The sequence below is a fragment of the Archocentrus centrarchus genome, chromosome 1 (genome assembly GCF_007364275.1).
Source record: "Archocentrus centrarchus isolate MPI-CPG fArcCen1 chromosome 1, fArcCen1, whole genome shotgun sequence".
NCBI classification, from domain to species: Eukaryota; Metazoa; Chordata; class Actinopteri; order Cichliformes; family Cichlidae; genus Archocentrus; species Archocentrus centrarchus.
Window position 1 is genome coordinate 12,761,220 of NC_044346.1, and position 20,229 is coordinate 12,781,448.

A 20,229-nucleotide genomic window follows, 5' to 3' on the forward strand; every position below is an offset into this window, starting at 1 on the left:
TTTGCTCTCTTTTTTTAACAGAGTTCTTACCAGCGGAGTTTTATTGCATCAGGCAGATAACACAAGCTACTGTGTAATTTATTTTACTTCTTGACAGCGTCCTCAAATGATTTATTACTTCTTGTCATGGTCATTCCTGTTAATGAGGCATCATTAGCATACACAGTTACATAAGGACACCATCCAGAGGTCTTGGGCACCAACCCACTCAACCACGCCTCCTCCACCTAGCCTGATTGGTGTGACTTTTTATGCTTTTGAGAGAAGGGTCTTGGGGGTTTGACTCAGAGAACATTTAACATTTTGCGTGCGCATGCGTGTGTTTGTAAAAAAGAGATGAATGCCACTTTTTCAGATCCTGACCGTGATATGAATGAAAAAACAATGATTTATGATCTGATAAATGGCAAAGAGCAAAGTTTATTTAGTGTGATGTGTCAGATGAGTTTCAGCTGTGCCTTCTACCACCTGAATCCTCAATCTAAAACATGCTCAGTTTTACTGTGTGGTGAGGAAAACAAAATTACTCAAGGAAGAAGTATTGAAAGAAAGAAAGAAAAAAGAAAGAACAGTCTGATGTCTGTGTATGGTAATCTGTGGAGCTTGAAAACACATGACTGGACTTCTTTAAGTTTCTTGAAGATGTTTCACCTCTCATCTGAAAGGCTTCTTCAGTTCTAAAACCAATTGGTGGAGAGTCCCAGGTATTTAAACTTTAGTGGGGGTGTCTGCTGGAGGTGTTTGTTGACCCACTATTGTTCACGTACATAATCACATATGCCAAGGTGTGAAAAAGGCGTGGGTCATTACAATCAGTGGTTTTGGGTGACATCACTATGAGACTTCACCCCACTCTATCAAGCAGTGACGTGCAGTCAGGGGAGGCAGGTGAGGCACGGCCTCACCTGTCATCGTGGAAATATAAAATTAAAAAATAAATTAAATGGTTATATTCATTCAGTGATTTGTATTTTAAAGTTCTTTTCCATTTAACTACACCATTTTTAGATTAGTTTTTTCAAAATCGTTGAATTTTCGCATTTGCCGGTCAAATACTAAGAGACGAACGGTGAGGCACCAGCCCGGCGAGCCGCACCACGGATTGCGCAATCCGTGGTGCGGCTCAGTATAGTCATTGCCAATGACTACTAACTGTGCTGGCATGCTATGCAGTGAGACCGGATTACTTTCCCTTTGCATGTGGCTATTAAAATGTTCTAACACTTTTACTATATGAACTAAATTTCCATATTTTAGCTGGTGTATATAATGCACAGTTTATTTTTTGTTTTTTTCATTAACAACTGTATGTGTGTGTAATGCATTCTTGTGTTGAGCGATCATGAAACTGCTGCGAAGAGACACTAGGTGAGGCACGCAGTTCTCGTGCCTCATGGTAGGGGGCGCTGGTGATCCCAGGGACTCTACGACTCCTCGGTGGCAAGCTACCATAAACAGTTAGCAAGGCCAGTTAGTTTTTCCTGTTGCTTGGCCTTATGTTCAACATGGAAGATTACATAACTCAACTGAAAGAATTTTCTAAACTGGACTTTCAATCGAAGCAGAAGATAATAATTAAAGGAAGACCAACACCGGAGCTAAAAGGTTTGCTTCAGACTATGTTAATGTTAAACAAAACAACTGTTGCCAATCAAATGGTGAATAAGCTATATGTTTGTAAATCTGATGTGATGACCTCAGTGCCTCACCAGTCACGACCCTCACCGCACGTCACTGCTATCAAGTGACCTATTGAAGTCACCTGAAGAGAGGTGAGTGGGGGTTGAGGCACCTGGGAAGGGAGATCAGGACTGCATTGTAAATGGGGGACAGTTGGTGTTTGTAATCCGCTACCTCTACCTCAGTTCATTTATGGTTGTTTGCAGTGGACATAGATGGCTTCTTTAACTCCTCTTTCAAACCATCTGTCTTCCCAGTCCAAAATGTGAACATTGGCACCCTCAAAAGAGTGCTCTTTATCCTTTAGGTTCAGATGTACAGCTTAGTGTTGTTCTGTGGAGGTGGCTCTTCTATGATGTGCCATGCTTTTGTGAAGTGGCTGTTTGGTTCCTCCAGTGTAGATGTCCTGCTCACTCACTGCACAGTCTAAAATTTTCCCTTCCACTTGAGACTTTTTTTAGGTTAACCACACTTAGCCAGTTTAAACCCAACAAAGAAACAATGACTTGACTAAATGATATAAAGAGTGGTGGCAACAGGAGTCTAAACATAGAACAATTTTTTGTCTAGTTTTTTGTTGTTTATTTTTTTCCTTGTTGTTTGTTTCGTTTTGTTTGTATATATATATATATATATATATATATATATATATATATATATATATATATATATATATACACACACACTGTACAAAACATTCATCTGGATGCACAGGTTGTACGGTTTGAACAACCAGGTGTAGAATGTTCCTTCGCAGGCACCGTACTTCTCTGGATAGGAAACACCGTTTATTTGGTGCTGACATTAGCCAGAGAAATGGCGGAATATTCGCACGTAAAATCGACCAAACTGGTTTTAAAAGGTCATAATAAAGGGTAAGTGCTAATTTTGCTTTGTGATATTAATCCATGTCGTCCCCAACTAGTTTTTGCGGCTTGTTATGTGGCTTTCTCTTCTTGCTTTAGCTAATACGCTAGGCTAGGCTATGTAACATGCTATAAAGAAGTAACTAATATGTTAGCCCGCAGCTAACCAGCATAATCATTGTTCAGGTTGGACGGGAAAGTTTGTGAAAAATGCTTTATAGCACTAACATAATTATCAATCAAAACACGCCGTCAAAGAAAATGCGAAGTTAAACCTTTGTCTTAAAGGTTGTTTCTTTAATATATTGGAATAAAAATACTAATATGCCTTATCTGTTTAATATGTTAAAGTTTACATCCAGTACAGATGTCGTTTCCAAAACATTTCTAACCCCACATCAAGAAAACAAATCACAGCTGTATACTAAAGAGAGAGAAAAAAATACTAACAAAATAAGCCATATTGTGCAGGAATGACAGTGCAAATCTAAGCATAAATAAATACCTATATGGAGTTAAAGGTGTAGCTGTGAAATACTCAGAAATATTCAGAGACCTTGGACTTGCATGCTGTTTGTATTTTGGGGCATTTCTAATTTTTTCCAAATATCTGTCGAGAATCTAATGTTAGACATAAAATTGGTTTTCTTGTGGCATTTTGATTAAAGAATAAGCACAAGAACACAGTGGTTTTGAATTTAGGTTAAAAGTCACTAGAGATGAATACTTCATGATGGAAATGAAGCTTATGTCCTTAGAGCTTTTATTCGTGTTGAACAGTAAATGATGATGTATTTCTTTGGTATTTATTTCAAGAGGCTTAAAGAAAAATGTGTGGATATTCTTACAAGTTACGCTTATAAAATTTAGCTACTTTACATATTAAGAAATGTTTGACTTTTTTTTTAATCAAAAGAGTCTTTTTGACAAAATCAAATAAAATACTAAAATAAATAAAATGCAAAATACTTAAACAAAGGTAACTTAAAAAGAACAAATACTATTTCCCCCCCTTATTTGACACAAACTATATATAGGAATACAGTACCAGTCAAAACACACTCTGTCATTCATATGAATGCGTGAACATATCCAAACATTTACTGGTACTGTGTGTATATATATATATATATATATATATATATATATATATATATATATAGTAACAATTTAACTTGACGGCAGGGAGATTAAATATGTTCACATTAGTGTGTCTCTTAACCAGAGTTCTTTAAGAAGCTGATTTTTGCCATCTTTATTTTAATTTCACAGGAAAAAGAAGAAAAACAAAGATAAGAAAAGGAAAGCTGCAGATGAAGAGGACAAGCTTGATGTTGTTGGTATGTGCATCTACTGTATTTCTAAAGTGGAGAAGTCTGCTAAAGAAGCCAAAAAGACATTTAATATTAAGTATGTACTGGTCCATCTCAAAAATATTAGAACGGTTTGTTTTGTAATTAAAGTTTCGTAATTTAATTCAAAAAGTTAAACTTCAATATTGCTTCAATTATCGCTCAGAAAAATCAGAAATCCAGCATCTCATGTTATTAGAATATTTCCCAAGATTAATCAGAAAAAGATTTGCAATAGAGAAATGTCCAAATTCTCAAAAGTATTTTCATTTATACACGTAGTACTTGTTTGGGGCTCCTTTACTGCAAATTACTGCATCACTGTGGTGTGGCATGGAGGCAGTCAGCTTGCGGTACTGCTGAGGTGTAAGGGAGACCCAGGTTGCTTTGTTAGCAGCCTTCAGCTCATCTGTATTTTTGGGTCGGGTGTTTCTCATCTTCCCCTTGAATAATACATCACAGATTCTCCGTGAGGCTCAGGTCAGGTAAGTGGGCTGGTCAGTCAAGCACAGTAATAATATGGTAAGCAAACCAGGGCAGGTGCTCAGTCCTCAGTTCAGCTCCTGCTGGAAAAGGAAATGAGTGTCTCCATAAACCTATTCAGCAAATGGGAACCCAGGTGGCTCAGTGGGTGAGGCGACCATGTATGCCCGTGTGGCTGTGGTGCGGGCGGCCCAGGTTTGCGTCTGACCCGTGGCCCTTTACTTTGTGTCTTCCCCTCTCTCTCTCTCCCCATTTTCCTGTCTCTCTTCACTGTACACTATCTAATAAAAAAAAAAGCCCAAAAATATAATCCAAAGAAAAGAAAAACAACTATTCTCTATTGACTTTGGACTTGGTAAATACAGTGTCGCAACCAACTCCAACATCAGCAGATGACATGGCACCCGAAGCCACATGCTGAAGAAGTCTGTGTGTGGTGACTCATGAGACATTGACACAAGCCACCAGTGAAGCTCTCCTCAAATTTTTTGCAGTCATCCCTTTTGTTTGTGCACATTCTGCCACACTTTTCCTTTCCAGTCAACTTTCGGTTGGTTCTGTGTACTAAACTAGACTGAGAGATCCATGGGATTTATACTGTTTGAACAGTAATTAGCTCAAACTCAAAATGATATTCTAATAATTTGAGATACCGCATTTATGATTTTCATGAGCGATAAGCTGTTAATAAAAATTAAAACAAAAAAGCCTTGAAATATTTTGTGTAATGAATATAGACTATATGAAAATTCAGCTTTTTGAATTGAATATAGAAAAAAAATGTAGTTTTCCATCCATCCATCCATTTTCTTCCACTTATCCAGGGCAGCATGGTGGTTAGCCCTGTCACCTCACAGCAAGAATGTCACGGGTTCAAATCCACCCCCTGGCCAGGGCCTTTCTGTGTGGAGTTTGCATGTCCCCTTGTCTGTGGGTACTCCAGTTTCCCCCCACAGACATGCAAAGGTTAATTGCCGATAATAAATAGGCCATAGGAGTGAATGCAAATGTGACTGGTTGTCTCCCTGTGTTGACACAGACTGGTGACCTGTCCAGGTTGTATTTCACTTCTCATCCTATTCCAGCTGTGATAGGCCCCAGCCCCCCACAACCCTGAGGTTTTCCATGATATTCCCAGTTTTACACTAGTAATTTGTCCACTAAGTAGTCAATATTCTTTTAGCATACAAACAGCTAAGATGATCAGAGTGGGACAAGTGAAAAATGCCTGTGCCTTCTATTTCAGGTATGAAACGAATAAACTAGAAAGGTCTCACTCAAACCTTAATTAACATTCCTGTTATATTCATGACTGAAAGAATATATTTTTCCCTACTGTTAATGTATCTCAAGTTCACAGTAGTGCCATGAATTATTTAATCTCTGACACAGATCTTTTTTCTCTCTAGGTGGTTGGTGGTCTGTAAGTACGTTTGGAGAAATTACAGGAACAGTTGCCATAGAGATGCAGAACAACTCGTACATCCATGCCCTGGATACTGGTCTCTTTACACTTGGCGCACCACACAAAGGTAAGAGGAGAGACTGGGGTTACATCAAAATTTAGTTATTTCAGAGCTTCAGCTCTTTGATGCAGCTCATGGCTTATTCTCAAGACAATGGAATTATTAGTTGAGTGTAAAACCACTTTGAGCTAAGAAATCTGTGTTCCCATGCATAAGAGCTCTGTAGCTGCTGACAATGCTTTTCTGTAACAGTCATAACAGTAATCATAATTCGTCTGCATTTAATAAACAAAACATTTCCTATATATATATATATATATATATATATAAAATATACCTGATGTTGAGTTCAGGCAAGAAAAAATTAAAAGCTGGATTATATTTGGGGGGGGTTTACTGTGTACTGTAGGATGTAAGTAGTTCTGCTTTATTTTCTCATTCTAAATGAAGATGTAAAGTGTGCAGCTTTTTACTTATTCCACACTCGTACAAACCCGAATAGCAAAAACGTAATCTGGAGTGAGGTTTACTGTAGGCTCCAGGCTTTGCCTTCAGTCCACAAAGCAGTAATTACTTGCGTAGTAAATCCAGACACCAGACTGAAAGGCTGAACGGAGGTTGAGTTGAGGAGGAGGAGGACAGAGCCAGCTCTGAGTTTTCACCCATTTCTGCCTTCAGGCACTTCTGAGGAAGTGCTGCTCATTGGCACAGTCCGCCCAGAATAGAGGCACTACTAACAATTAATTCAGCCCACGCTTATTGAGAACCTGTGAAAATGGCTGGAAGATTGAAACATCCCAATTCCCTTAGTTGGTCCTCATCCTCTGCATGCACAAACACCAATTTCTAGTAGATGAAAGAGGACATGAGCTAGTGGTATAGAAAGGGAGAGAAAAGATTTCATCGTCTTTACTGAGTTTTCTACACTGATGCCACTCTGTGGATGTTACAGCCTTTTAGAAAGCTGTGAAAATGTTAACATTCACCCACAGTTCAGTGGAAATATGCAGATGTTCTTTTAGCCATTTCACAGGGTTGCAGTCTAACACATTCCAAACATAATCATCCTTTTGAAAAAGCAGTTTCTGTCACATTTCTTTCTCTGTTTCATTAATGCGCTCTTTGTTAATATTTAGACTCTGCTCCTCTTTGACCTGTATGATGCAAAGTGAATTCCTCAAAGCTCTGATTGATTGTAAATGTCACAAAGTAGCCTCATCTAAAGAACTCAAGAGACCTTATTAAAAAAAAACTGTTCCTTCCATATGTTGTCATAAATGTGCCTGTGAATGGACTCAGAACAGTACAGCACTGCATAACCAGAGGGTTTGCATTATTTATTAAAAGCATACATAACTAAAACATGAACCAGGTTCAAGGATGTTATAATATGAGTAGAGATTATGCAGATTTTAAGAGCAGCGCATGATTGTTACAGAATAAATAATTCCATACTCATAGTTTAGTTTGACAAATGTGTTTTTCTTTCAAAATAATAAGATCTGGATCCAGAATATGATAACAGGTCAAAGGTTTTTCAACAAATACTGTATGTTACCGTGTCTGTTTAGCCCTATTTACACAAGACATTAGATAAAGTTAAAAAAAAGCCCAATATTTAGTCAAATATTAAACATGCAAACTGCAAATATTGATTTAGGATAAAATTCAGATAGGGTTAAAAAGTCAAAACCAACGTTACAATGAAAGAAACAATGTAACACTAAAACAGTTTGATAAAAGTACCACTGACACCTGTGAAAGGCAAACGTTGCTTTGTGTTTCAGATGATGAAGGACCAGACCCTCCAGAACAGTTTACTGCCATCAAGCTCTCAGACACACGGTGAGTATACAAAGATAAACTGCACGTTGTTTTTTTTTTCCATCTTCTCACCAGTGGATTTATTACCCCATTTCTGCATTTTATATTAAGGATCTGTTTATATTGTCAAGATGTAATTTACCAGCCCATGGGCAATCAATCCTTGAAGATGTGCTGCCTGTTATAGAGCTATTTCTTATGCATTAGTTTCAGTGATGGATCTCAGATTCATACACTAATGTTATTGAACTATTCTTTTCCACAAAGAAAAACATTCTCTGGGAAACATGTTTTGAATATTAGATTAGCCTTTCTTACGAATCTTTTTTTTTTTTTTTTTTTGCTGTTGCAGGATAGCCTTGAAGTCTGGCTATGGAAAATACTTTGGCATCAACTCTGAGGGTTTGGTGGTGGGGCGCTCTGATGCCATTGGCTCCAGGGAACAATGGGAACCAGTCTTCCAGGATGTGAGTTAATCTCCTAATCAATGCAGGCCGCCATTCAGTACTGATACACAGAGCTGCTATTTAAGTTTCTTTCTAGTCCAGTGAGTTTTCCATAGAAAATTATTGTCGCTTATCAAGATGAATGATGAATAACCAGCATGGTTGATTGGCAGCATCAGTTATAACTGGTGTTAATAGAAAATGTGGTTTAATACTACAGATCACAAAAGTCTGAGGGCAGTAAAACAATCTACTGACGTTATATTATTAATGGCAATTGTAGTCCTTCTGGCAGACTCACGCTGTACATATTTTGAGTTGGCCAGCCGCAGGGCACAGTGAAGGAAAATGTTGGTTACCGTACAAAGAGGTTTGCAGCCTGCTGGATGCAGCTCACTGTGGTTTCTATTCTTGTATTTTTTGTGTAACTTTTTTGGGGGGGGGGGGGGGGGGGGGGGGATTATTAGTTGAGTGTAAAAACCACTTTGAGCTAAGTAAGCTAAGCTTCAAAGCAAGATACTACAGTCATCTTGCTTTGAAGATGCATTTTTGATTACAAATGATGAATCCTAAGCGATCACACCTATTGAAGTTCCTGCGAGTACTCAAAATATAACTCAGCTCACCAATTAAATGCTTATGTTGAGAAGCTGCAGCAGCCAGGTATGTTCACATTGCATTAGCAGTAAGTTGATACAGCCTTTGTTTGTTTTTGTTTGTTTTTGTTTTTTCTTTTGTTGCTGGCACAGATACCCAGTTTTTATGTGCAAGTCGTGACTGAATAGATATTTATTTTAAGTGGTAAAGGTGCTGATCTCTAACTACAGCACCAGCATAATAGGCCAAAACAAACAGGCACAGCACCCCCCCCCCCCCCCCCCCCTTATTTTCTGTTTCATTTATATCAACGAGGCTGCTGGTGAGATCCAACCAAAAACCAGCCCGCACTAGCATTTTAAAGTATAATAAATGTCTCTAACAAGTTGTCGTCAACTTATCATTACACAAATTGGCTAAATAAAGTAATTTCAACTGTGCAGTTGTTTGATTTTTGTGGCCATTTTAGTTTTACAGTGCAGTGTTAGAGGTCACTCTCTTCAGGGCTCACATAGACTGTGGACGGACAGGTTACCAAAACATAGAATAGAAAAGCTTGGATTACAAATACAGACATTCTCTGCTAATGACGGCATTACTCCACTAAATCTAGCAAACGGTTGTTTTGGGTTTATTGAACCCTTCTAGACAGTGAACATCAGCCATCTTTAACTGCTAAAGGCACTGGATTAAAAGAAGAAAAATAATGATTATATCATAGTTTCTGAGTGCCTTCATTATCAAAGTGGCTGCCAACAAACACTGGAGGGACTCTTGTGTCTTACATTTAATTGGTGTGCAGCCTTTCAGTCCCTTTACTGTCTGACTTTTTACTCTGAAGAGATGCTTTGGTTAAAAAGGCAGTCACACAGATTTAATCAGTACATTTATTAGCACACTAGCAGCAGCATTACTGTGCAGTGAAGTGCAGAGAACACGTTCACATTAGGATACAAATCTAAACAAACATAACAGGCTACATAAAGATAAAAATACAGCACCAGCTAGATACCACGTACCGTCTCTATGTAGCTCAGATAATCCTGTGAACACCAGGTTGCAGTACAGATAGTGCTGACACAATTAATTGAATAATCAATAAGTGAATCAATAGATAATAAGATAACAGGCTGAACAATTAGGAGTCCAATAAGACATTTGAATATAAGTTTACTTGGGTTTTCTCTTTTATAATCCTGGGTTTCTACACTCAAGGCTGCAGAAGAAAATGTAACATTTTTTTAATAATGTAACTTTATGGTCTTGAAATTTACAGTTATTGTTTGAAACAAATGCGTCCATATTTTGTGGCTGTGTCACATCATGTTAAAGGATTGGGTTTTTTGTGCTGTGTTGTTTTTGTTTGTTTTTTAAACCAACGTCTCCTGCCTTATGTAACATGTTTCATGGCTGACATTAAGCCCATGGGAGACGGCATTTACCTGAAGTCATGAGCAACTAACTCATTATGCAGAATGCATCTACCTTATCACTGTAGTGCACTGCTTGCCTTCATGCTTTGTTGAAACTATAAACAAGCTGCCCAGCACAACCTTGAAACTCTTTTACATCAAATATTGGGCAACCTTTCATGCCTGTCACAACAACCAATCCCACTGCAATTCTATCTAATCTATTGCCCCCCTTCCTGTTTTCTTTCTGTTCTGCTTCAGGGCAAAATGGCCCTCCTGGCAGCAAATAGCTGTTTCATTTCCTACAGTGACAACGGGGACATCGTGGCCAAGAGCAAGACAGCAGGGGATAGCGAGATGGTGAAGGTGATGTGTAAATTGTGTTCTTCCACAAGGTTGCATGTTAATCCTTTGATTTTAAGCATGCAATCTCTGTAGGGGCCTGACTGTTGAGTTGGAAGGGGGAAAATGTTGTGACCTCACTTCAGGGAGTTCCAGGTATTGATATGTAATGCACCACCTCCCTCTCCTTCTCTCTCTCTCTGTTTTTTTTTTTTTTTTTTTTTGTTCTTTTGTCTTTTTTTTCTCCACTGATCGAAGAGCAGATCCGAGCCTGTGCAGAACGAGAGGTCAAGCGTAAAGATGACATTGCAGATGAGGACAGGGGCAGCGTGAAGTCCTGTGAGATCAATTATGTGTGCGTAACCTCTACTGTTTATAAGTAGTGCTTATGAAATGTGTAAGCAGCCCAAACAAAGACTAATGAAGGAAATCCATGTTGAATTCTCTTATATTCTCCTTGGATTCTCTTGTGTTTAAAACATTACTAAAATAAATAAAATGTTATAATTAGCTGTTACTCTTTGCTAAGTTGGGTAGATGTTTTTGTGCTGCGTTAATGTGAAGTTTAAAAAGCAACCAGAAGTTTCTGTTCTCTTTCATAATAGGGCAGTGAAAAATAGGGGACTGCACTTATAATTTTTCACATCCACATTCAACACAAAGTGACCAGAAAAAGAAGCCGTCTTTACAATGTACTGCAACCCACTAACAAAAAAAAAAAAAGCTTTTTAATAAGTGCTGAAACACAGATGAGTCTGAGGTGTTTCCAGATGGGAAAAGAGGGCGAGGGAATTACTGTAGTTTTTACTCTGCTGCATGAGAAAGAAAGCTATAAATATCAGTCAATATTCATTCTCATTGAAAAGCTACTCAAGAGAAAGCAGTTCAGGTAGTTTCACCTTCAGTGTTTACTACATCATTAAAAGGCAAACTTTAAGCCACCCTAACAAGTTTGTGTCATAGTACTTCAATAATGTATGATAGTTTGACAGCAGTATCTGTTGCACTTCATCATGGAACTAGGCTTATGATTGCAGGACTTTTAAATTATAACGTTTCTTTTATATAACACATCATTTATATCATTTCAGCTTAAGTAAATAATCTGAACCCTGCTGGGCACAACCATTAGATGTTCCAAACTTGAGCTGCATCATACAACTGATTCAGTTTTAGATATTAGAAGACAGAAAAAAGGCCCAGCTCAAAACTGTTGTCAGTAATTGCCAAAGTTTAATCGGAGTCCATAGAAACTAAATTACATTCGATGACGTCACTATGAAACCACTGACAACGCGAAGTCGGCGGCTCTGAAGATAAACTTTTCTTACGTTACGACTACAGGATACTGGTGATTGACATATGACAGGGTAGTAAATACATTAGAGGGTTACCTAGGCAACCAGAGCCTGGGGCGTCTGCTAGCGACCAGCCGTCAGCTTCACAATGATGATTATCTTCCTGTGCTGTTTTCTGGAAACCATCAAATCAGCTGTGACACAACTTTGTAAAAATTTATACACCTATTGGAATTTGTCTTACAAGCTCTTTTTGCTTCCTGTCAGTAATTTAATATTTCCCAGTTTGACATTTTACAGTTGATGCAGGGCTCCATCTGCCTCCTCTCCATCAGCACCAAAGCATGTTATTCTGATGAAGTGAGAAAGAAAAAAACAAAAAAAAAACAATAATTTCTTTATCTTCACAATTATCCTCAGTCTGCACTGACAAGATTTGGACAGCAAAAACACACGCCTGGGTGTGGGGATCACCACGCCTTTAAGCATCTGCCTCATCAGTCCCACACCTTTAAGGAGCAATTGATGGTCTGCCATAAAAGCGTGATGAGAAAGCAGGCAGCGGCACATTTTCGCTTCAAGTGTTTTATATGCAGCCTGTCTGCGGCCTGTTAAGTTCCGGGCAATATGTTGAAGCTTTTTTTTTTTTTTTTTTTTTCTTCCCCTTTTTGCCTGCCGTGCTTTGGCTTTCGTTTGCCACTCTATTATTTGTTTTAGATGAATGCCGGGGAAATGGACTCATCTTGCTGACATGTTGATAATGGCTGCCCTTGAGCCTGTGTCTTGATGTAGTGTTTAGCGTCTGAAATGCTTTCCAGGATGGAGTGCAGCTCGGGAATCACAAAATACAGGCAGAAGGGAAGAGAAAGTAAATATCAAAGAGGTTTCTGACAAGATGCCACGCTAGTTTATGAAGGTTTTGTCAAAGATATTTAAGTATATTGTTAAGATGGCTTATCTTAAAATGAGGGATTATTTGAAGCTTTTTCCAGTGTCTTTATAATAGTCAGGTAAAGCTTATTCAGATGTACAGCATGTATTAATTAAAGGGAAAAATCCCACTACCCCCATTAAAGCTTCCAGCAGCTGAATATTTAAATAACAGCACTGTATGTGTGGTCGCTGGTGGCGGCTGGTAGGCTTAGCCGCTCAGCCTTTTGCTCTTTAGGTGCTACTGTCAACATTTAAATCCCACGCTTTAGATAATACCGGGGAGCATTATTTGGATTTTTTTTTTAAGGTTTTAGCTGCTTAAAGCCTTGGTGTCAGTGAACATTTCTCTCTCTCTGTTAATTAGATAGTTATTTTCTAAAAGCCTTATAAATGTTGCTGTATGACTTACAGGAAGAAGTTTCAGAGTTTTCAAGATCGACGGCTCAGGGTTAACGAGGAAGACGCCTCCACATTAAAGAAAGCCAGGACGGATGGAAAATTTCACGAAGCTTTGCTCGACAGGTGTGAAAATAAGCTTATTAGGTCCTTATTGTCAGGCAGTTATGTTTCTTTTAATGAGCACTCCTCGTTAAGTGATCTTCTTCCTCAAGAGCATTTATACACAAAGTTATTAAATTCAAACTGCCAGAGGAGTGTTTTAAATGGAAGGAATGCACTCAGGTGCTGCAGAGCCCTGCATATTCACACACTGTAATACAAAACAATGAAAAGGTGGCATTCAGGAGCAGCCCCTGTGCATCCACTTTATAGTTGCACTTCACTTCTGTTTGCTGTTTCCTTTTCAGAAATACAGCTGACAGGATTTTAGGCCTCTGAATGAAGAGTTAAAAAAATTCACAAAGACAGTAACTGGAGAGTATTGATGCTTTTGGTTTTCTTTTTTTACACTTAGCTAAATTTTCTTAAGTTTCGTCCTACTTTGATGTATTGGTGTAATATGGATATAATCACACATATAAGCTACATGAAAACATTTTTTTTGTATTTGTTGTCTGAAATGTGTTTAGAGGCACTTTTTGTTTAGAGCTGTTTTTTTAATCCAAAGTTTTCTAAACATTGAATTAATAAATAGATAATTGATTAATTGCACTGACATACTGTAACCCTGAATGTAACATGTCCTTTTTTTTTTATTGCAGGCGAAGCAAAATGAAAGCGGACAGGTACTGCAAGTGAAGACTGTGGATTGCTGTCATGTGATTGTAAATGTTTTTGTGGTCATCTTACATGGGTTTATGACTGTTTTGATTATATATTTTGAATAAACATTTAATGTTTTTGTTTTTTTGGTTGTTTTTTTTTCTTCTATTTAGTAGGAAATTAACTACAGCCTGAGGTTTAACTAAGCTTTAATGAAAAGGAAGAATGTATGATTTGTTAATCCATGACTTAGTTTGACAGTACTCTGTGTGGTGCAGTATTTGTATAAAATTTATGCAATAAGGTTACATAAATGTCAACTGAAAGAGGTAGTTAATACACTTACACAAGTCAAGCATGTGTTTTACCCTCCACTAGGGGCGTTTATCCTTTTGGCCCACTGATGGATTACTACATGGACCCACTGGGCACAGGCCCAGGGATTATGTTGGCACACGTTTTCACCTGCACAATATTGGTGTGGGGGGGAAGAGCTAAGAATGAGTTCAAGTTACCACAAACAGAATCACACAAAGAGAGATACTTAAGTATCAAAAAGACATAACACTACAAGAGGATGTAGATCAGTTACAAAATACCTTTTTTTTCCATCAGGACAGTCCTGATGCCATTGAGAACCATTCTACAGATCTACGGAGATTCTCCCATAACTGCTCACATTAGTGGCTCCAACTTCAGGCCAGAAATGTTGTCAAGTTTAAGCTTAGTCCCTTAGCCAGTTCTAGAGCTGAGTGAGATATAGAGTGATCAGGAAGACTCATAGCCAACTACAAAATAATGCCAAATATCTGAAAAATATACAGACAACATGACATCTGCAGAGTTTGTGGCCTCCACTGCTCTACAGTCCAGTGGCAGCGTGCTTTACACTTTGTATTGCATGTGGTAATGCAAGGCTTGGATGCAGCTGCTCATCCATGGAAACCCAGTTCATGAAGCTCTCTAACACACTGTTCTTGAGCTAATCTGAAGGCCACATGAAGTTTGGAGGTCTGTAGTGACTGACTCTGCAGAAAGTTGGTGATCTCTGCACACTGCACCTCAGCATCTGCTGACCCTGCTCTGATTTTACATGTTCATGGCTGAGTTGCTGTCAATCACTTCCACTTATATAATTATAATTCCACTAACAGCTGACTGGAATATTTAGTGGTGAGGAAATTTCACGACTGCACTTGGAAGTGATTGGAGCACTTGAATTCAATGATTTAGATGAGTTAGTGAATATTTTTGGCAATATAGTGTATACATATAATGAAGCGGCTGTCACATGAGGAAATAAACGCAAACCATCACGTGTGTCCCTACTTTTCGCTTCCGTATGGAAACAACCACTGTGCTGTCACTGAGGGGTGTTTTGTAGCGCTTTAATTATTTAGTAATTCTGTTCGCGTCTCTCTCTTTAATGGCAACGAAAACACATTTAATTGTGCTGTTTTCGTGCATATCAAAGACGTGAGGGATTCGTGTTTCTGTGCATCTATTAATACAAAAGGCACTTAATATAATTCTGAGGTCTTCCTGTTTCCCCGTCTGTTGTGCAAAAGTCAGTTATCCGTCACGGGATAAACAGCAGGGACTTCCGCAGTAAACTTAATAAAACGGTAAATCGCGCCGGACACTGGACAGCGGGTTTGGGGGAAATCTTCTGAAATGGGTCCCGGTGTTTTTCTTATTTTAGCGGCTTCGCTCTCTGTCGCATCGACACAGTATGTGCCACCGGTAAGCGTCATTTCTGCTGAAACACACCGTGTTATCAAAGGTCGACTGTTGTCTGACTGCATTGTTTTGTAATGATGTTTGAATTATAAGACACTGAGTCCTTCTCCCCGCTTATTTACCGCTGTCATTTTCGTGTATTTACAGTTTACTGAAGACTGTCGGACGGACATGTATCCACCAAAAGGCCCCACGTATGTCACATTGATCTGTAGCTGTCATATAAATGTTGTTGTGCTCTTACAGAAACTCCTTGTTCAGGCTGGTAGCTGAGTCACTGTTGTGTTGCCTTCACTTGTTCCTCGTAAATTCACGTTCAGACAGAAATATTTAATTAATGCCATTTGAATACGGGTTTTGTGTGTGTTTTAACTGTACAGCAAAAACAAACTGACAGCTTAGTTAATAATAATGATAGATGGCAGGGACACCAGATATGCATCACATACTCTGGCTGTTGGTGAAGTGCAAGATTTATTGGTCTCTGCCACCATTCTTCAGTAATCATGTCCAACCAGTTTTGATGAGGCCCCCCTCAGATGTGAGCTTTCCCCCAATCCAGGAATTTAATAAGAGAACAACAACAAGCCAGTGTACTCCTAGTGCCAATCCCAAGCCTGGATAAATGGGGAAGGTTGCATCAGCAAAGGCATCCGGCATAAAATCTTTGCCAAATCTTGTGGATGCTAGGGATAGGGTGAGCTGGAGGAAGATGATCTGCTGTGGTGACCCCTAAAGGGAGCAGCCAAAAGAACTTTGATCCAGCCATTAATCATTTATATCATAAGTTTTACTGGTTTTTCGCTCAGCTTATTAATTCTTTATCAAACCATCAGCCAAAAATCCATTGCTACATTAAAACCTTTTCTGCTGCAATTAACAGTAATGCTGTGAATGGAGTGTTATCATTAATGGCAGCACAGCAGTGTAGTTTTTACAGCTTTTCCTTTCTGATCAGGTTCAAAAGAGCAGTCAGCTGGTATACAGTGGACCTGGACTTGCCACCCAGCAAGAGATGGTCAGCTGTGATTACTGACAAAAAAACTGATGTAAGAGGTTGCAAAATACTTCACAATAATGCGCCACGTCCCAGAAAAATCACGTTAAACTTGTGATCTTGTTCTTTTCAAGCTGGTCAACATGATTGAAGCCATCAAAGAGTTGGCTGATGCTTTTGTGCCTAGCGGGAGGCTGATAGAGATGGTTGACATTGCACTGGTGAGTGTTGTCTTCTCCTCTCCTAGTTTTATTTATTTTTATAAAAATAAAAAATGTTATTGTATTAGAAGTTTTTATGATTGAATGCTTTGCAATGCTTCACAGCCTTTAATGGTGGACACACTTCCAAGCCCATTTAATGAAGAAATCAGAGGATTTGCAGCTGTTTCAGGGGTTCCTCTTGGTAAAAATAAATAAATAAAAAAAACAAAAACATACTCAGCTCTCTATTAAGCAAAATGCACACAAAACAAATCCCAAATGATCTTTGTTTTTGTCATTTTTAGGTGAAGTTGTCTTGTTTAACATCTTCTATGAGGTATTCACCGTGTGCACATCGATTATTGCAGAAGATGGAAAGGGTAAGTGGGCTGATTAAAAATAAATAATAGTCATGTCATTGATTTTAAAAGTAGTGAAATGTTATTGGGCTTTTTACTTTCCCAGGTAACCTCATTCATGGCAGAAATTTAGACTTTGGTCTATTTATGGGGTAATTTCATCAGTTTCTCAGCTTTCAAATTTTAAGCCAGGTCTTGCCTCTGATGGGTTAAACTTGTAACCTCTTCACAGCTGGGATGTGAAGAACAAGTCGTGGATCATTAGCGAGAGGCTGAAGCCTCTGGTGGTCAACCTCGACTTCAAGAGAAACAACCAGACGGTCTTCAAGTCGACAAACTTCGCTGGTTATGTTGGCATGCTGACCGGCATCAAGCCTGTGAGTCATTTAGTATCACATCTGAAGACTCAATCGGCATAAAACATTATTTAAGGCAGCTTTGAGTTGCCTATGCTCTTTGTAGTTGTGGAAGTAAAGAAGATTAAAAGGAAACTTTCTCATGCAGTACATCTTCACCCTGACTATGAACGAGCGCTTCAGCCTCGATGGAGGATACATTGGTGAGTTTTTAGGGGTTTTTTTTCCTTTCTTTTCCCCTCACGCGTGTTCCAGATGAGATGTTTTGTGGCTGTTTGTCACCGTGTTGATTTGCTCTCATGCAGGAATCCTGGAGTGGATCTTGGGACAAAGAGACGGGATGTGGATGAGCTTTCTCACTCGATCTGTCCTAGAAAATGCAACCAGGTATTCTTTGATATTTAAAGAAGTTTTTTTTTTTTTTTTTGGCTACTAATGAGCACCAAGGCAGAAATGGGAGGCAGTGAAATGCTGCAGTGCACAAGTATAAGAAGACAAAAGTAGATTAAAGTAGAAGATTAAGTTTTGTTGTGTTCTATTTGGTACACAGTGTCCCCACTATTTGATAGATCTTAAGGATTTAGATGGCACTATTTATAATAAATTAGGTATTTTTCGGCAGCAAAATCTCCTTTAGAGCCTTTAAAAAAAATAAGACATTAGGGTATTGGGATATGATGGATTACAAGTCAATAAAACATAATCCTGAGAGGATTTAAAAAAAATAAAACTATTTAATTGGAAGGAAAAGCGACGGTGTAATACAAGAACTGAGACTTAAAGCACATCTTAGCTTTTGTGGTGAATCCTCAAGGCTGCCTCTCCGCCATGTGTTTACTGTTTCTGTCCAAACAATAATTCTTCCCCCAGCTACGAGGAAGCCAAAAGTCGCCTGGCTCAGACCAAGCTGCTCGCTCCAGCCTATTTCATCCTTGGAGGAAACAGTACAGGGCAGGGCTGCATCATCACCAGGTCCAGGCTGCTTAGTATTGATGTCCTGGAGTAAGTACTATCTTAGATGAAGGGCATTTGATGTTAAATAATGGTGTTGAACAATGCAGAACTCTGCATTCTTGGATAAAGAGATGATAAATCACATAAAGTCAGTCCTACAAAGTGTCGGTGAAAGGCACTAAAATCAAACACAGTGAAAGCACTGGATCGTGAGTCAGTGACACTGATTTTCTCGTGCTCATCTTGTGATTGTTGCCTAACTAGTAACTGATGTCAGCTTCGGGGTCAGATGACCTGACTGAACTCTTGTTACATAATTCAGTCACTTGCTGTTATTACATGTCACACACTGAGGTCTTGATGAACTCGTTTCTCAGGATTGACCTGAAACAGGGTCGCTGGTACGTTCTGGAGACGAATTACGACCCCTGGAAGGACCCTTTTTTCCTGGATGATCGCAGGACTCCTGGCATGAAGTGCATGAACCAGACCACACAGGCTGTGAGTACTGAAGACGCCCAATTCCTGTCCAGAACTATACGTCTTAGTGGATGTCTGGTCTTAAAGCTTTGTCCTGTCAGAAATGTGCCTTTTAATTCTGAAAGTCTGGCAAGTTAATCCCTGTTATCACCTTTTGATCACTTCTTTTTATCCCCTTTCTTAAATAGAACATCTCAGTGAAGACTATGTATGATGTGCTTTCAACCAAACCAGTGCTGTATAAGGTGAGCATTTTGTGATGGCTGCAACTTATACAATTAAAAGCTGCTGTACTTAATGTCACCCCATTGTGTTACTTTCTTTCCAGTTGACCACATACACAACACTGATGCAAGTCTCTGAAGGCAAACTGGAGTCCTACATCAGGGACTGCCCAAACCCGTGCATGCCATGGTGATCCTCCCAGACACTGAATCCTGATCAGTTTGGAAATGCTTGCTAGCACAGAAGCTATGAAGTGAGAAAAGCGCCACTGATCGCTGGATAAAACTCAAAGCTTTAAGCTTTTTTTTGTTGTTGTTTGTTTGTTTGTTTAAAGACAGTTTAATAATGCTTTCAGCTCTGAGAATTCCAAATCCTTTTCTTATATAAGAGAATCATACCCCTTTTTTTCCTACTGTAATTATTTGTATTTTAGGACAAGCCCATTAGTGGATCTCAGCATGGGCTTAGGGAATCCTGAGAGTGTGTGTGTGTGTGTGTGTGTGTGTGAGAGAGACAGAATCAAAACTGTTCATTTGTTCTCAAACCCAGCTCACACTTGCTAAATGCACTGTTAACAGTTAAGTTATAGGAACTGTTAGGATCTGCAATCACATGACTGACATGTTACACACTAACAGTTACAAATGTGCATCAATACTGAACTACTTCCTTTTCAATGTTTCAATCATTAAAAGAATTCAAGAATCATGTTTTAAACTATTGATTAAAGTGACACTTCACCTCAAAATTAAACATGTTTTTGGCCCCTGAAATTGTTTTGTTAGTTGCCCACTTTTGGAAATACCAGCTCCAACGATGGCTTCTCTTCACTATAACTTAATTAGTTATTCATTAGTTATTTCAGGCAGGAACAAATTTCTGTCTTGTCTTGGAAAAATTTCTGTATGACTGGGTGAACTATGCCTTTAAACTGTTTTCAGTTAATCTACTCCTTTTGTCAGTAAAATGCCAATAAAAGGGATTCAGGTTATTTACAAAGAAAATCAATGGCAGTTATTTTTGGATCAAAGTGATATACACCCACTGGACACTTT

At 38.8% G+C, this 20,229-nt stretch overlaps 2 protein-coding genes across 2 annotated transcripts; both read left to right on the forward strand.

Annotated features, from left to right (window-relative positions):
• The first annotated feature begins 2,446 nt into the window (after window positions 1–2,446).
• On the forward strand, window positions 2,447–14,005 carry frg1 (FSHD region gene 1). Its single transcript, XM_030735595.1, has 9 exons — window positions 2,447–2,555; window positions 3,819–3,886; window positions 5,791–5,913; window positions 7,635–7,692; window positions 8,024–8,138; window positions 10,388–10,492; window positions 10,732–10,823; window positions 13,111–13,221; window positions 13,860–14,005. Exons 1-9 carry the CDS (start codon window positions 2,497–2,499, stop codon window positions 13,894–13,896), a joined length of 768 nt encoding a protein of 255 aa, XP_030591455.1. The 5' UTR covers window positions 2,447–2,496; the 3' UTR covers window positions 13,897–14,005.
• A 1,436-nt stretch (window positions 14,006–15,441) lies between these two features.
• On the forward strand, window positions 15,442–19,927 carry asah1b (N-acylsphingosine amidohydrolase (acid ceramidase) 1b). Its single transcript, XM_030741854.1, has 14 exons — window positions 15,442–15,603; window positions 15,748–15,794; window positions 16,559–16,649; window positions 16,732–16,818; window positions 16,924–17,002; window positions 17,106–17,180; window positions 17,266–17,311; window positions 17,392–17,536; window positions 17,664–17,718; window positions 17,821–17,902; window positions 18,386–18,517; window positions 18,847–18,970; window positions 19,138–19,194; window positions 19,278–19,927. The coding sequence occupies exons 1-14, from the start codon at window positions 15,535–15,537 to the stop codon at window positions 19,365–19,367; spliced, it is 1,179 nt and encodes a 392-aa protein (XP_030597714.1). The 5' UTR covers window positions 15,442–15,534; the 3' UTR covers window positions 19,368–19,927.
• The last annotated feature ends 302 nt before the right edge of the window (window positions 19,928–20,229 follow it).

Coding starts and splice junctions, on each gene's coding strand:
- frg1 (XM_030735595.1), top strand. CDS start 2,497: ATGGCGGAATATTCGCACGTAAAATCGACCAAACTGGTTTTAAAAGGT. Junction 3,887..5,790: donor GGACAAGCTTGATGTTGTTG/GTATGTGCATCT, acceptor TTTTCTCTCTAG/GTGGTTGGTGGTCTGTAAGT. Junction 5,914..7,634: donor ACTTGGCGCACCACACAAAG/GTAAGAGGAGAG, acceptor TTTGTGTTTCAG/ATGATGAAGGACCAGACCCT.
- asah1b (XM_030741854.1), top strand. CDS start 15,535: ATGGGTCCCGGTGTTTTTCTTATTTTAGCGGCTTCGCTCTCTGTCGCA. Junction 15,604..15,747: donor CGACACAGTATGTGCCACCG/GTAAGCGTCATT, acceptor GTGTATTTACAG/TTTACTGAAGACTGTCGGAC. Junction 16,819..16,923: donor AGATGGTTGACATTGCACTG/GTGAGTGTTGTC, acceptor AATGCTTCACAG/CCTTTAATGGTGGACACACT.